This window comes from Thermobia domestica, chromosome 7 (genome assembly GCF_964235325.1).
Source record: "Thermobia domestica chromosome 7, izTheDome1.hap1.1, whole genome shotgun sequence".
In the NCBI taxonomy this organism is placed as follows: domain Eukaryota; kingdom Metazoa; phylum Arthropoda; class Insecta; order Zygentoma; family Lepismatidae; genus Thermobia; species Thermobia domestica.
Window position 1 is genome coordinate 211,328,810 of NC_137460.1, and position 16,254 is coordinate 211,345,063.

Sequence of the window (16,254 nt, forward strand, 5' to 3'; positions counted from 1 at the left end):
ACATACAGTACCGCGGATAATTAAAAGCTTATACTATATTTGTAGATAAAGGCAGACACATAGATTTAGTGCATGAACGCAAAAATATAGGTATGTATAAATACCTGAAGGTGAATTACACTTAACTTCATTAGTACTAGAATTAAAATTCAAATATCAATGAACTAAAAACTTACTAAAACTTTACTATTAAAATTTCTCGTGTTTTTCAATCTGATTTCCTGAATAAGCTGTATCAAAACTGACTTCAGATTCAATATTAAATAAAATTATGTAAGAAATTAAATAGAAATACTGTTGTTAGCAAGAAATTAAATAATTAACATAATGCAAATAACTAAATAATACTTTCATTGGATATATGTATATATTGATTGACGAAACTTTAACATTTCTTTTCAGCATTTTTGAATCTATATGAAGCGGAACATTGGTTTGTATCCGATTCAAGACCCGTCACTGGGAATCGAACTTGGAACTAAGCCCAAAAGAATGTGTTTTAACCACTTAGCCACAAGGGGGCACTGAGTACGTAAATAAGCATACAAGTATGTAAAATATATTAATAAATAAATAATTACAGGGTGACGCGGAGTAACGAGATACTTTGATTTGTGTATTTTAGGTATGTTTTATACGTTGGCAAAATTGTAATGATGCTATTTTGTTTCTACAATATTGCCGTTTACTAGAAAAGAATGAATGGACAGGTGAACAGCATGCATTTGCAGTAAAATCATTTTACAGAAACGATGACTGCCTAGGAGCTCCCAGACTAGAGTTACAATCTCGCTTTCAACTTTTCAACTTCGTCATCATAGTAAACAACTAAACAGAGACAATTACAAAATTCACCGAACCCATAAATACTTCATTTATAGAATATTTAACGATTGCACTTGAGCATTTGGTAAACACTACAAGTATTTTTAAAACATTATTATTTGAAACTGATGCATTGCATTAAATATTTTTGATCTTTTTCAGCAGCAACTTATTAATTTCAAATTCTGATTTTAGGTCAACCTTTAGCAACTCTATGTGATGTTTCACTAAGTACTATTGGACTACAATTGAAGTTATATGTAAATCTGTCAGTATCACAATAAATATATGTAACTCTATCTGTACACTTATCATACTTCGTTCCTGGCTATGTATCACTAAAATATTTTATTTAGATCCTTTCGATTCATCCGTGTCTATAGACACTTATTGTTATTAATAAGTTTTTTCATGTCGTATATTTAGAAAATGAAACTTCGGGTGTTTGTTGATGTTATAATATACAGTACTGTGTTTAGAATGATTTGTTTCATTTTGGAGCTCCGTACTCGTATATGATTAGTGTACGAGTTTTCGGCGAAAGAGATCCTAGCAGGAGCTCAAAAGGTAAAATCTCACCTTAAGATGTAGGTCTATATATCATATAGCTTCAGTGTTCAAAGGGCCGTCAATTCTAATTAAACCAACCAATTTGTCTTATTAGTCCATTGCATAACGATAGAATTTTTTTTTTACCTTGAACTAATAGATAAATGGTTTGTTCTGCGTGTCCAAATGCATTATCAGCTTGGCAGCTGAAGACTGCTGAATCTTCTCGCTCTGCTCGAACTATCGTCAGCTGAGTCTGAAGACCTGTCTCCATCTTCACAGAGTTTAAGCTGTATCTAAAACAAAGTGTTCTTAATTAGTTAGATACTTTGAAAAACAAACATTGTCAAAATTACCAAACTATATAAAAACAGTAATATACAGTGTATGTGTATCTCAGTAGGTACTTCGATATATTATAGAAGTACCCACAGGAAGGATCATGACGCAATGTACGTCTTTCATATTCTGGGAGAGTCGAAATATTAGCGGAAACATTTAAACAATAAGTAAATATTTGTATAAAAAGAGCAAAAATAGTTTTAGCCAAGGCTATACCGAAGAGGAAGAGGAGTCAGAAATTTCAATTAACTTCATAACTGGTATTACATTTTGGGGCCTGAGTATGTCAAAGCAATTTGAGAAAAACGCTCCATTGACTTAAATTTTTAAAGTTTCTTCAGTAATTCAAGTTTAAATTAAATTTTGTGTGAATATATATTAAGAACCATACATAACTACATTAGTTGCTAATTGATTTTTTAAAGTTTCTTTTTTAAATTATATTTTGATAAAATGTAATACTTCAACATCATCTTAAAATTTATCAATAGATAGACAATAACCTAAGTGTGTCCGATTCACGACCCGGCAGTCAAGTTTCAATAGTTCATGATATTATGAAGTTTAACATTTCAGAGAGTGTAGAAAAGCGCAATGAGCTGTATACCATTGTTGAACAGCTCTAAATTTGAACTAAAAGCCTGTTCCAAGACGAGTGAAAGATGAACCTTGTTATTTTTGTTATACCTATTTGAATGTACGATATAGTAGCTGCCATAAATTAAAAATATATTTACCAGAAATTATGTATATGGTAAGCAGAATTTCGTAAGAAAGGACAAATGTTAGGTAGGGAGTTGGATTCCGTCCAATCATTACGTTATACTTAAACAGCAAGTAATATTCAGTTTTAGAGATGAATTTCTGTTCATACTTAATAGCATATGAAGGGTTTACTTTTGGCGGTTTTTGTATAAAGCAAAGCAAAATGAAAATACGTTGAATTTGTTCATTTATTACTGTTTTTATATCTGCCATTATGTGTCTATTCGACCATTTAATGAACATTGACACTGGGAAAGAAAATAAGACAGTACGTTGTCCAAAAGTAGATGTAACAAAGTATATTTCTATGCATAAAAACATTACATTATACTTACATTTTTTAATACTTTAGATTTGAGTTATTAATCAAATTCTCATTATGAAATAAATTTTCTCTACACTCTAACCAACCAATACAAAATAGGTAACTTCGCGCGTATCCTTTGATAGATACCAAGATTGCTACAACTTGCAATTGCATTTTATGTGAAAATTACACTTTAAAAATTAACGGTCGATTTTACGGTGCATTCATTAATGGAATGACATCAATGCGTTCGTATATACTTAATAAAATCGAGTTTATTTATTTTCATGAAAACAGAAAGTATGTATTTACCTACATACGCAATATAAGTCTAGATTTACTGTAAAAACGGATTTTACTGATGTATACTGGGACGGTATTGGCTCATTGCTGACGAGAAAAGCACCGGAAATTCGATTGCTAACTATTAGAGAGTAGTGTCTTAAAAACTAAATCAAATCTGGGATATCTGGGACAGCAAAACATTTTGTTATAGATCCTAATATGACCCACTGACAGAAAATATTAGACAACCCTGGATTAAATTATCTAGGCGTGCTGGAAGATTATTGAAAAACTTATCTTATTGAATATAAGACCTGTTTAATTCCTTATAGTTCGAATTACAGTACAATGTCGAAATAGCACATTTTTAACCTTTATGAGTTGGAACATAGTTTGTTCGATAGTAAGACTATGCATGGCTTTGGATTGATTATTTTAACAAAAGAAACACTGACTAAAGCTTAAAACACACTTTATTTTAAATTATAATAACGGTTTCTATAATTTAAAATAAAGTGTGTTTTAAGCTTTGGTCAGTATTTCTTTTGTTAAAATAGTTTGTTCATTCATAAAGCGAATCTATGTTAAGGGCCAGCAATACTTCTGTGAAAACTGCAACAAGATTAGAATAATTTTTTAACTTATAGTAGAATTGTTTACTATTGATAACTAGTTTTTGCTCCCGAGCTTTAATTGTTTACATTTTTAAGGAGCAAATTATAATAGAATGAACTTCCCCTAATGCTCGTCATTCATGTATGTCTCTGATACGAAATTCAGGGTGGCAGAAGTGTAGGCTCATCGCTGAGTGTCCTGTTATTACGTAGATAATATTCTTTAGTATTATGAGACCGCAGTGGCTCAGTGGTAGAGTGTTCATCTCTGGAGCATAGGGTCCTTGGTTCGATCCCAGCTCGCATCAAGTGAGCCTTGTGCTGGACAAACACCGTGTGCGTGGGTTTTCTTGGGTTTCTCCAGTTTCCACCCATTTCCTTCATTTCTCATCACCACCGTCTCCTTTAGCCTAGCCGACATAAGTGTGGGACGCAAAACTTAAAGATTTCATTTAATTTCATTCTTTAGTATTATGTCCATAGAATTTCTATCGATTTCAATTATTGCTAACTTTAGATGTATTGCTTGTATCGTTACCATGGTAACAAGAGTTGATCAGTTATCAACAATTCTGTAAGTGATATACAATTTGCTCCTTAGGTAATGACACGTTTCGCTTGTTCTTTATAGTTTACGCACCAACTAACTTGCGGTTACACAAATATTAATGCTCAAACCTAAATATAGATACGGTTCCTGTCTTAATTATAAACAGCAAAGCACGTTAACATTTCGTATAATCAGAATCTATTTTCAAATAATTATATTGAAACAATTCAGTTTTAAAGTTCCAATTAAATTGTCACCAATAGTTTTAAACCTGCAAATTGCTTGCACGCTAGCGATATATATTAGCGTGCTTGTTTACTATAGCAGTTAACAGGACGCATTGACTGATACGTTTCCCTTTTATAATTTGGATAGTATTACTAAAAAAATTTTCTACAAAATATTTCAATAGAAACACACATGAGGAATGATTGTTTTTTTTTCTACTGTTATCAATAAAAATAAGTTTGATCCATGTTAAAATTTGATAGTTCTCTGTTGCAATTCACCCTAAAGCACTGCTTACTCTTTATAAGTAAATCTATACTTTAGTGAATAATACGAATATAGTTCGATTACATGCGTGTTAAGGAAAAAGAACTATTTATATTGATTATTATATGGAGATTAAAACATATACATATTATCTCACTTAAAGCTTTAGATCATTTACATTCTGTACTTCTTAATGACAATTTAAAATAGCGAGATCAAGATACCGAAAAGTAAGACTTTCGTTGTGTCTTTATCAAAGGAAAATAATTGTAACAAATCGAAATTATACACCTTAAATGAAAAAACGAATAATTAAAGAACACACAATATTATTTAGCAATATTGCTATGATAAGTTTCGTTTCTACAGAAGAACTGTCCTCCCGCTAGTCTACTGGCTAACGCGCGTGCCTTTGGTACAAGGGATCCCGAGTTTGATTCCTGGTGGAACAGCCTTGAAAAAATTTGAACAGATATAGTGGTTCGAATTCCATTAAACTGTAGGTCGACGTCTCATATACCCTCGGTGCTGAAAGAAATCCTAAATTCCAACCAACCAATCAATCAAAAATCTCGACAAGAACTTTTCTAGCAAACAAGACATATGTTTTAATAAAGAAGACTCTACTATAACAGAAGCAAACAACATCTACTGACCTATATTTATTTAAGTTTAGCCTATGTCCGTTTATCAACCAAATATTTTCAATCGGGTGGTCTCCTTTGATTATACATGTTAACGTCACAGATTCTCCTCGTTTCACTGTCATGTTCTTGTAGCGGGTGTCGAAGTGTACTGGTTCTATAAAGAAAAGAAATTAACACTACATTACAAGAAGTTAAGACACCATAGAGCACGGCGTACAACTGGGTGAGTTTAAAGGAGCACTGCCAATCAATGGACGACAACATGTTATCAAAATTCAAACTTTACACAAAAACAAATTAAACATTAATCATCCGTCCAGTTTTTTGATATTTTCTTTTCTTTGCTGAGACAGCTTCACTATTTGAATCATGTTTCTGAACAGTAAAATTAAGTGCTCTGAACTACGATTTTTTTTTTAAACTGAGGTTCAATTTGTTTTTCTGTAAAGTCTAAATATTAATCTCTTGAATTTGATTCCATTATTTTGAATATTGTCTCTCTATGCAAGAAGACATTGAAAAGACAAAGAAAAGTGCTGTCATCTATTGGTTAATATTGTTCCTTTAAACTCACAGAGTTTTACTTGGTGATTTGTTATTATAAATACAAAGAACGGTCTTAAAGCAAAAATTATGTATGTAAACCAGTGTCAATAACTACGATGACCCTTCCCCTCTCCTTTTGAAATCTGATACAATTTTCGCCAACTGATCTACTGAGCATTCCGTTTATTATATAAAACGATAAATGAAGTTAATCTTGAAACATGCAAAAGCTGATTAGCATGACCACTAAAAAGTAGAGACGTCTTCTCAATACAAACTGTAATCATTATTAGAACTAAAGTAATAACCCATTTGTATTTCTTAATGTAGCATAAACGTCTACTATTTCGCTTACATACACAAGTAACCTTTAATGAGGATGAATAAGGCTTAATGCGTGGTGTATATTGAGATATTCAGATGTTTATTGCTTTAGTATGTGTGAATTTTTCATATTCGTACAAGGTGACGTATTTCTAGCTTGAAAATTTTCCTTTGTATTGGCTCCCTCTAAATTGATGATGTGTGTAGAGGAACTCACTTCTACATACTTTATGTACTGACACTGTTACTTTTATTTTTCAGACTTATACACAAAAATAATTTTTTCTCCACTAATCTTAATATCTTCTTAAAACCATCAATATATTCTTAATGTCAGTGGATATTATTTTCCTAAAAATTTCAAAAGGAAAATCTTCAAGCTAGAAATTGGTTCCTTTGTATACAAATTTCAAATACCCACACACATTTAAAACAATAAACATGTGAAGTCCCAATATACAACATACAATAAGCCTTATTAATCTTCATTATAGGTTGGTAGTATATAGAATAGAATAGAATATTTTATTGTGATTAAGTCTGTTTGCGGACAATAGGCAACACGAATGAAGTTATACAAGAAAATTCCTTTTTTCTTAACCTTTCCAATATATTTTTATCTTCCTCAAACTTCTTAACATTATAACAGAGTACAGCAACTAACCAATCACACGCTTTGTTTTTAAATTGAGTAATAGCTAAATTTTGCATGTGTACTGGTAGTCTGTTCATAAATTTTATACCTTGTATTGCATTACTATATTTAATTTTTGATAATCTGCTATACAATATATCAACTTGTTTCGCAGATCTTGTGTTATATGAATGAATATCTTATCAATGCTGCATATCTCATATACTTTGTTTTACATACACTAAAACCTTATACATATACAAATTAACAACAATCATAATTTTCAACTTACTGAACAAAGGTTTACAGTGTTCTTTATATGATGTCCCACTGATTATTCTAATAACATTTTTTTTTGTAGTAACAGAACATCATTTATGTAGTTACTGTTGCCCCAAAACAATATTCCATAATCTATGGTACTTTGGAAACAGTAAATATGCTGATCTTATATAGTTGGTCGGAACTATATCTCTTAAATTTCGAAGTAAGCTTATTGTTCTCGAAAGTTTTGCACATACATATTCAAGATATCCACATTCTGGAAAGTCAGTGAAAATCAGGGAAAAGTCAGGGAAGTAAAAATGTATCAGGGAAAGTCAGGGAAATGGCGGATTGGTCAGGAAAAATCGATTTAGGTCCATTGTTCAGTTATTGAATTTATGAAATAGCAAGTGTAATACCGGCTTAATGCATATGTTTGTAAATTCACATTCTTTTGGATTAAAGAAAATTGCAAGAAGAAAGAAACAGAAGTGGAGATAGCACAAGGTCAGCTATGGAGAAGGTAGAGACTGCGGTTTCTTTCTTTTTTCTTATTTTTAAATTACGCAATAGTCAGGGAAATCTGGAACTTTGGTCATGGAAAGTCAGGGAAAAGTCAGGGATTATTTTTGTCCAAATTGTGTGGACACCCTGATATTCTACATGTGCTTTCCAAGTTAATTGACTATCCAGAATAATGCCAAGAAATTTTACATTCTTCGAAACTTCTGGGCATTCAAAGAAAATATTTGTCTAGTAGTTTTATCTTCGTTAAGAAGAAATCCGTCGGTTTTAAAATATTCCTTAGTTTCTATAAAGGCTTCCTCATTCAATTTTATTAATTCTGTAGAATAATAGCTGATGTTTAACACAGTTTTATAATCAGCATAAAGAAAGGATTCAGCTGAGATATTCAGTGATAAATATTTGTCATCAATATTAACAATAACGGCCCCAGCACTGAACCTCGGGAAAACCTATGTTTTATTGGTATGTTATGCAATCCTACTACTATCCTATACTACAGAAATATTAGAAATTTATTCTGCATTAAGAAATAAAAATTCGCGAGTATTAGTTGTACTGAAGCATATATTCCACACGTTCTACTAGTCAATGTAACCATTAAATCTGTGCAAGGATGGCAAATCATAACTACATTTGTACAGGCAAACAAATTTCAACCTTATGAATTCAATATAAAGTACTTTCACTTCATTGGTGAAATCGACATATATATCGCTAAATAAGATATTTTTAATTAAGACATTATTAACTTTTGCCAGCATATAAATCTCATGCTGTCTAACTACCAAAGTGAAAAATAAGAAAATGGCCAAAAACTGGCATATCATATTTTGCCATCCCCGTATTGATTTCATTCATAAATTTGAAATTTGCATGCCGATAAAAATGTGGTGCATATCATGTTTTGCCATCCTCGTATAGAGTTAGGACTGGTGAAATAGAGCATTTTAAAATTCAATTATTGTCAATTTACAATGAAATCAAAAGCCCCTTGTAGGAATAACATTTTTTATTTTCCTATAGTGTTAATTTTTATATAATATAAGCATAATTTGTTGCAAATTTTGTATATTATTAATATATTTATTCAATCTTCTCAAGTTTTCGTTTACGTTACATACTCTAGTTTTGATTTGACTAGCTTACATGTAGGCGTAGTGATACTAGTAATCAATTTTGTTACCTTTTGAAATACATATATTTAGGAATTTTCTTCTAAATCATGTGATTTATATCATTTTAGTATTTTCGTATTCTAAATATTCGACTTTTTTTTTTAATTGAGATAAATATTTTCAAAACTATTCACCGAGAAAATTCAATGATTATTAAAAATAGGTGGATTATGTTCATATTATTATATATGTTTACATTTCTATATGTTTTAATGTTAATGTTACCATGGAAACAGACTGTGAGCCTCTGATTTGAGGAACGTCTGGGGAAGAGATTAGTTAGTTGAGGGAAATTGCAAATGGAAGCCAGTCGTGGTTAATGTCTGTTACGGAATATAAGTTTTGTTAATTTTTATCAGAAGTAAGGTATGTTTGACAACTGAAGTATAATTTATAAATCTCAAAGAGAAGTATTGAACTAAATTTATTAAAGAAAAACTATTAAATAAACCAGTTAGTATTATGCATCTACAAAATAGGATAAGTAATCCAGGGTTAAATAATAGATTACAAAACGTGAGGCTCATCTTGAAAGTCTCTTCACTAACAGGTCAGAAACAAGAACAAAATGGACACTCGAAGTAGCCTTTGTATTTTCCCACTACTATTGTAAGTTCAAAAAGCATACATCTAATTCCTCGTCTTGTAAAACTTGAAGCGCAGAAACAAAATGCTTGCTATTGGAAATATCTAAACAACAGTTTCTTTCATGTTTTTGAATAAAGGTTGTGATTGCGGATTCAGGTGATACTAATATATCTTCTGTTATTTATTTATTTTCAGATTTTCACGATGGAATGTTGGGTGAAGAAACCTTTACACTTCTTACATTTGTTGCTATTTACTTGTAATAAAGGGTTAAATGCTACCAAATTCGCAGCAACCATTCGGAATATTTGTCCAGTGGTTCATGCTGGTATTTAAAACAGAACAATGAACATTATGAAAAAAAGAAGTTAAAAAAAACTGGTAGCGTACAAAATGTGGAAATGCAGAAGAGTACAGAAAAGCAGCTTGGTGGAACAACCAACCAGTATAGAATAGTAGAAGAGAAAACAATAATGTTCACGATTATTTATAAAGACTGCTAGAACAATATTTGAGAAGAAAATGGATACTGAGAAGTGTAGTACAAGGTATTGTGGAAGGAAAATGATCTAGAGGAAAGAAAAGACTAGGATTTATGAATAGAACGAAAGTGGAAGCCAAGACGAACAGGGTATTGTCATGTTAGGCAGTTGTGAATTAAACTTATTAGTCCCGCTCTCCCGAAAAACTAAGGAACAAGCTCTATGTGAATCCAGTTTTATAACTTGAGGTAGTCCTCCGCACCGCGTGTCTGCGGGGCCGTTATCAAAGCCACTGATCTCAACACATTCAAACCTCTAAATTTTTGGAGGTAATACGTCAGTGATCGTAGAATTCTTACCATAATGATAATGACAAATATTCAATGATTTTTGTTATGCACACCCGCTACACGTCCTCCCTTGTTACAATAGAAATAGAAAACTTACCGTTAACGGTGACATAAATTACTTTACTGAGTCCAGTACCAATTTCGTTGTTAGCCTGGCAGAGGTAATACCCTTCATCTTGCTGGGTTGCAGAATGAATCCGTAAGGATCCATTTGTTGACAGAATATAACGTGAGCTACCATAATCCAACCTTTGGTAGTGCGATGGTGTCTGACCTTTAAAATATAAAGGAAGACAATTAAAACGCACGACAAAAAAGTCATTCAAAATAAAGAACCAAAATATAATAAATTAGATGTTTCAATTCATTGCGATAATTAACACGTTCGAGTCTCAGCACGTCACATAGCTGTGATGTTTTTCTTTTCCTCAGTGGACGGATTACGTCTCCTCGACCGATGTGATGAAATTTCCGTTAATTTGAACATTGGATGGTTATCCATAGACGACTTTCGACTTCTCATATGTGCTTTGTAATCCTTTTACTACTTGTAAAAAAATCCAGGTGTCAGTGCATTCGGTGCAGAGCTAGTTAGAGCGATAACAATTGGCGTACGTTTCCCGCGTATTTATTTGCATTTTTGACTTAAAATGGGAGATTTATCCGAAGAAGATACATGGAATATGCTTAATGAGTTTGCTGTTGATTCTGGATCTGAAATTGAGGATTCAAACATTGACCCAGATTATGTTGCCGGCGCTTCTATAGCGGGGAAGTTGAGTTTTTTTTTTTTTTTAGCTTGTAATGACTGACCAATAAGGATGACTGTAACATAAGCATTTATGAGAATGGGTTTGAAATGTTTCTTTATAATATTTTCTTAGGCACACCAATCGTATTTATTTATATTTTTATACATTTTCTGGCAACGGTAGCACGACAGAAGAGTAAATGCAAAAAGGCTGAACGACAAAAGGGCGAATCCAGCGAAAAATAGAAATAAAATCGGTCTTGCAGTATATTTTTACATTATACTTATACCTTTATGCAATTTCAAAGTATCTAATGTTTGTATTGATGGTTTGTAACTTTTGAAGGACTGTAATGCGCCGAAAATCTCATATGTACATATTTATAATCAATCATGTTGCTTGTCAGACTTGTTTCATAACTGAAAAAGGTACATTTATAAAAAAAATATATATAAAAGGGTGCATAAAAATGAGAAAACAGGTTGATAGTATTGTATTCTGTAGTACTAAGTTCATATTTCAAGAAAATAAATATTTCATTGCTCTAACGTTTTCTTACTATTTTGTTTTATAAAAATCGAAAAGTATCGCAAAAACCGCCGACTTAAGGAGAAAACATCGCAGGAATGGGCTTCGACTCGAGTGTGTTAAAAAGAATCACGATATTTGAAATCTTTCGTGAAGGTTCGTGTTGAACATGAGACGAGACGAGACAAAAAAGGCTTTCTCGTTTAGTAAATTAGTGTAGTTGTCTCGTCTCGTCTCGATTTTCCAAGGATTCTTTCTCGCCTCGTCTCAATTCTCGGCAAGCTTCTTCTCGTCTCGTTTCGAAAAGTTCTCGTCTCGTCTTGACCCGAAAATGAACATGCAGTAGACTTGAGATTATCCGACCTGATCATTGCTTATAATTTTATTATTTTTAATATTTTTTGGGAACATTTTTCATACCAGGAATATTTTCTATAATTTCCACTTACTAATCACTGAGCTTTAGCCGAAGGCCGAAGAAAACTATATTGCTTATAAATGCGAAAAATCGTAAACTACAGTATAGGCGCAAGATTTAATGAGCATAGATGTATATACCAACAAAGAACTAAAAACTTCAAGGGACTGAAGGTGAACACAGGAGAGACTAAGCCCCGTGACCATCTCCTAGCTATGGACCTGCTTCATGGTGTTATTAACAACAACCGAATTTTTAGACACTCAAAATTATTTTTGGTACTAATGTCATGATTGGCACATCTTCGGTTTTCGAGCCTGAATCAGGTCTTTGTGGTGACACACAACACTACTTTTGTTAGTGAGGCTTTCCAATCTTTTGATGCGGCTCTTTTTGCCTTTTAGTAGCTTAAAACACCCGAATTCAACCACAAGAAGAGACACGATGCATCAAGAACCAAAGGAATGTTTTGTGCCATCACGAAACCCTGAATCAGGCTTGAGAAACGAGTGCGTGCGAGTCAAGACATGAGTATCAAGTTTTCGATTCTAAAGTTCTCCAGTGGTTCGTACTCCAAGCGTCGAACAAGAACTTTGAGGTAATACTTTACAATGATATTTTTGTTATGCAGCGCTCAATCACGATGCAACATTACTAAAGAAATAAGTTAACTGACTTTGATTTAGTCGAGAATTTTTCTTTTTTATTTTGAGTACGATGCATATCTTCATTGTGATGATTGCATTTTGATTTCCTCTTGAATATTTAGAGTTTCCACTCGGATTTATCAAAGTTAGTTTTATCAAAATTATGCAAAACAGATGCACAAATTGTTTCATCATCCTGTAGCAAATTTATCTTGTAAGGGAGTTTCGTTAACTTCACACATTAAAATTACTATTCACTTCGATTATGATGAAAATTATTTTAAGACAATAATTATGCAAAATTAAGTTTACCTTTCCCTCTCATCCACATAATGGAAGGCTCTGGAAAACCACTAGCTTGACAATGTGCTATTACAGAACCTCCTGCCAATGTTGAAATATCCTGTGGTTCAATTAGCCACTGTGGAGCAACTGAAAGAACACAAATTAGATACTTATATATTTAAACAGAGAAATGATATTTTGTTATATGATAGTAAGAAAAGCTTATCTAGTCCTGTCGTAAGAGAACTTCCATTACAACGTAGGCTACATATTTAAACAAGTATGATGTGCAGGGCCCGGATCTTGTTGACCTAAAATTTTCTAAAAAGTGACCTATAAAATGACACTAAAATTCCTGTAAAATGACCCTAAAATTCACAAAAATTGACCTTAAAATTTGCGTTTCCTTTAAAAAGTTTATTTTGTTAAACATCGACATTTTTTGAATATCTATTGGATTTTAATTACCATTTATCACTCATTTTCAAAAGTTTTGTTTCAGTTAGTTGCAGTCCATTGTATGATATTGTACATAAAGTGTCAATTCACTCCCGAGTTGAAACTAGGAAACACACTTAAAGAATAGAATTTCGCAAGTGTAGACTGTATACACGAGAATAATAGATAAAACCCCATTTAAAATCTTTGTACGTCTTCTAATTCATTTTTAGTTGTTCACGTGATCACATCCTTTGTGGTCAACAACCCAAAATCATCTCTTTGGCCACCTAGCCCTCGTCAACCAGCTACAGCTTAGTGTTCTTTAGCTTTTTAGGAATTCAGTTTTCCATCTCGATAGTCAGAAAGCAGGAAAAGAGAGAAACTAATTTTGTATTTTTCAAATTTGTAAACATTTTAAAATTTCCTTATGTAGATGAAAAAGACTAAAAAACACCATAAGTGACCTGAAAGTTACCTTAAAATATGAAGAAATGACCTAAAACTTCAAAACAGCAAAAAGTGACCAAAAGTTGATCCTAAAAAAAATATACTTTTAGAACCTTGAGTTGAGGGATAACGTTTTTATTTGAACTCGCCTTGTCCTATGCGTAACAGTAAAAAGTTGACTTGTCAACAAGATCCGGGCCCTGATGATGTGTAATTATAGTCGTTCGATTGTAACGTAACTTGTACGAGAATGACTAGGAAAATTTTAAGATACACCTGTTTTCTAGTTTCCTTTGATTTTCGTTATCACTATTACAAAGTAGTCATCGTCCTTCTATTATTTTTAAAAAATATTAGTACTTTGATATAATATCCATTGTATGATTATTTAAATTATACGTGTTAGTAACAAATCTTAGAAGTTTGTCAGAAAAATGACTATGACTGTGTAATATAAACTAACCAACTGTTTAATAATAAAAAAGGGACATTTTCGCGTCTTGACTTCATTGAAAAAAAAAAATGTAACTAAGACCAGAAAGAAAGGGCTATCCCGACTAAATCGAGACATCTGATAATCTTAGTCATACTCTTCCTTTTGATAACTCCGGTCGCCATATTTCAGCTGGACGATGTTCGGCCAGAAGCATCCCAGAAAGTACCTGGATAAAAGTCGTTTTTAAGGAGTGACAGTAACTTTTTCTCTGGCCACCACGTTAGCAGAAGCATTTGTGAGATATAGTTGATCGGTACCTTATACGTCATAGTCCTAAAGCATATAGTGTCGACATCTTGTGGAATAGCGTACAAGCAGCATGGCACGGAATTCCTCAGTGACACTCTGGCTCATATTTGATTCAATGCCAGTAAAAAGACGCTTTTATTGCAGCATTTTAAGGTTTCACACTAGGGTCGCCCACTGGCGGGTTTTAAGGTGCAGGCTGTGTCCTTTCCATTTTAGGGGAGGGATCTTGCAATACAAATGACAAATCAAACTTTAATTATACTATCATTATGCTTTTTAGAAACGTTAAATTGAATAAAATTTTTTCTACAATGCAAGTTATCTTGGTCTTGTCGTAACGAACTTCGGTCTTCTCTACTTCTTTTGTTTTTAGAGGGAGAGGGAAGAATGTTAAATTTGGGCAGATTGCGCCCAAACACTTGGGGCAATGGGCACAGCTGCTTTACACCATAACTGATTTATGAAATTTAGAAATTTCCAACATTCTGAATTGTAATCATTTTCGTGTAGTCGTGTAACGAATTTCGGACATAAATCCCATTTCACTCGCATGCGTTTTGTTAGTGTTGCAATTTTCACAAACAACAGTGTAACGAAATGTTTTTCTATTATATCCAAGGATGTTATAAATAGAGGATCTGCCCATATGTATCTTCATCCTATTAAATCGATGAAGCCAAAAAACAACCGAGCATCGGCACGTCTGGTTGGCTACTCTCGTTTCTGCCATCGTCTGATTGACTACTTTCGTTTCTGCCATGATTGTTGGCTCAAAATATTGCGATCCTATTGGGTGGAGTGGGCAGAGTAGGGGTGGCGAAACTGTGACGTATGGCTTCAAAATTTTGTTGTAGGGGCAGATCCTCTATTTTATAAGATCCTTGATTATATCGAACCCCTAAGGAAATTACTGAGATAAGGGATGTTTGCTTTTCAGACTGTGCATTTGTAACACTTCGAGTGTGAATTGTTGAGTAATTAATCTTTGAAGTTAATTCCCACCCTCAACATATAGTACTGTATTTCAAGCACGATTTCTCAGAAAGTACGGCATAAATTTCCGAGTCATTAATAGTTTACCATACAGGAGACTCATGTTACCTTTTACAGATTTTTAAACACCATACATGTTTTTAAACAACATATAATGTAACTTATGGCTATCATTTAAAATTTTAAGGTGAAATGTTGCTCCCTCAGGACTAGAACTCCTTGCTTTTCAGGCTAGAAAACTGGAACACCCTATGAAAATTCAAGCATGGTCATAGTTATACTTAGTTTATACTGAAATATCAAAATGGAATAAATAATACGTTAATCATTGCCCAAACGGATTACGTATATAACAGAGAGTTGATCATGTATATTATTTGAGTATCAATGAGTATACATGAAGCAAAATTAGAAACGAACTGACAGTTCAAAGCCATGTGGAAATCTGTGTTGAGAAGGGAAGGTAAGTCATCAGATAATTAAGGTCACAAAGAGAGGAGCCAATCATACAAGTCGTGGTGGAAGTTACAAGTGGACAACAACACAATGTTGGCGCCTTGTAACATGCATTCAGAAGTGTTTGTCAGCCGCGGTGGAAGGACTACAGTAGATGCCTCGGCGGAATACTCACGATGCAGCAATCAGTAGGGCAACACGTGCTGCTCCAAATGTCAATTCGTTTCTTATTTTGCTCTGAGATAATAAAAGTGATACTTCTAAAACATAAC

At 32.9% G+C, this 16,254-nt stretch overlaps 1 protein-coding gene across 1 annotated transcript in view; it reads right to left on the reverse strand.

Moving 5' to 3' along the window:
- The window catches only part of LOC145690710 (cell adhesion molecule Dscam1-like), a 934,280-nt gene that overhangs the window by 91,103 nt on the left and 826,923 nt on the right, over positions 1-16,254 (reverse strand). Inside the window, exons 14-17 of the mRNA XM_081765878.1 lie at positions 12,928-13,047; positions 10,368-10,544; positions 5,389-5,533; positions 1,522-1,670 (exon numbers count right to left, since the gene is read on the reverse strand). Coding sequence (XP_081622004.1) covers positions 1,522-1,670; positions 5,389-5,533; positions 10,368-10,544; positions 12,928-13,047 — 591 coding nt within the window. The remainder of the gene's footprint in view (positions 1-1,521; positions 1,671-5,388; positions 5,534-10,367; positions 10,545-12,927; positions 13,048-16,254) is intronic.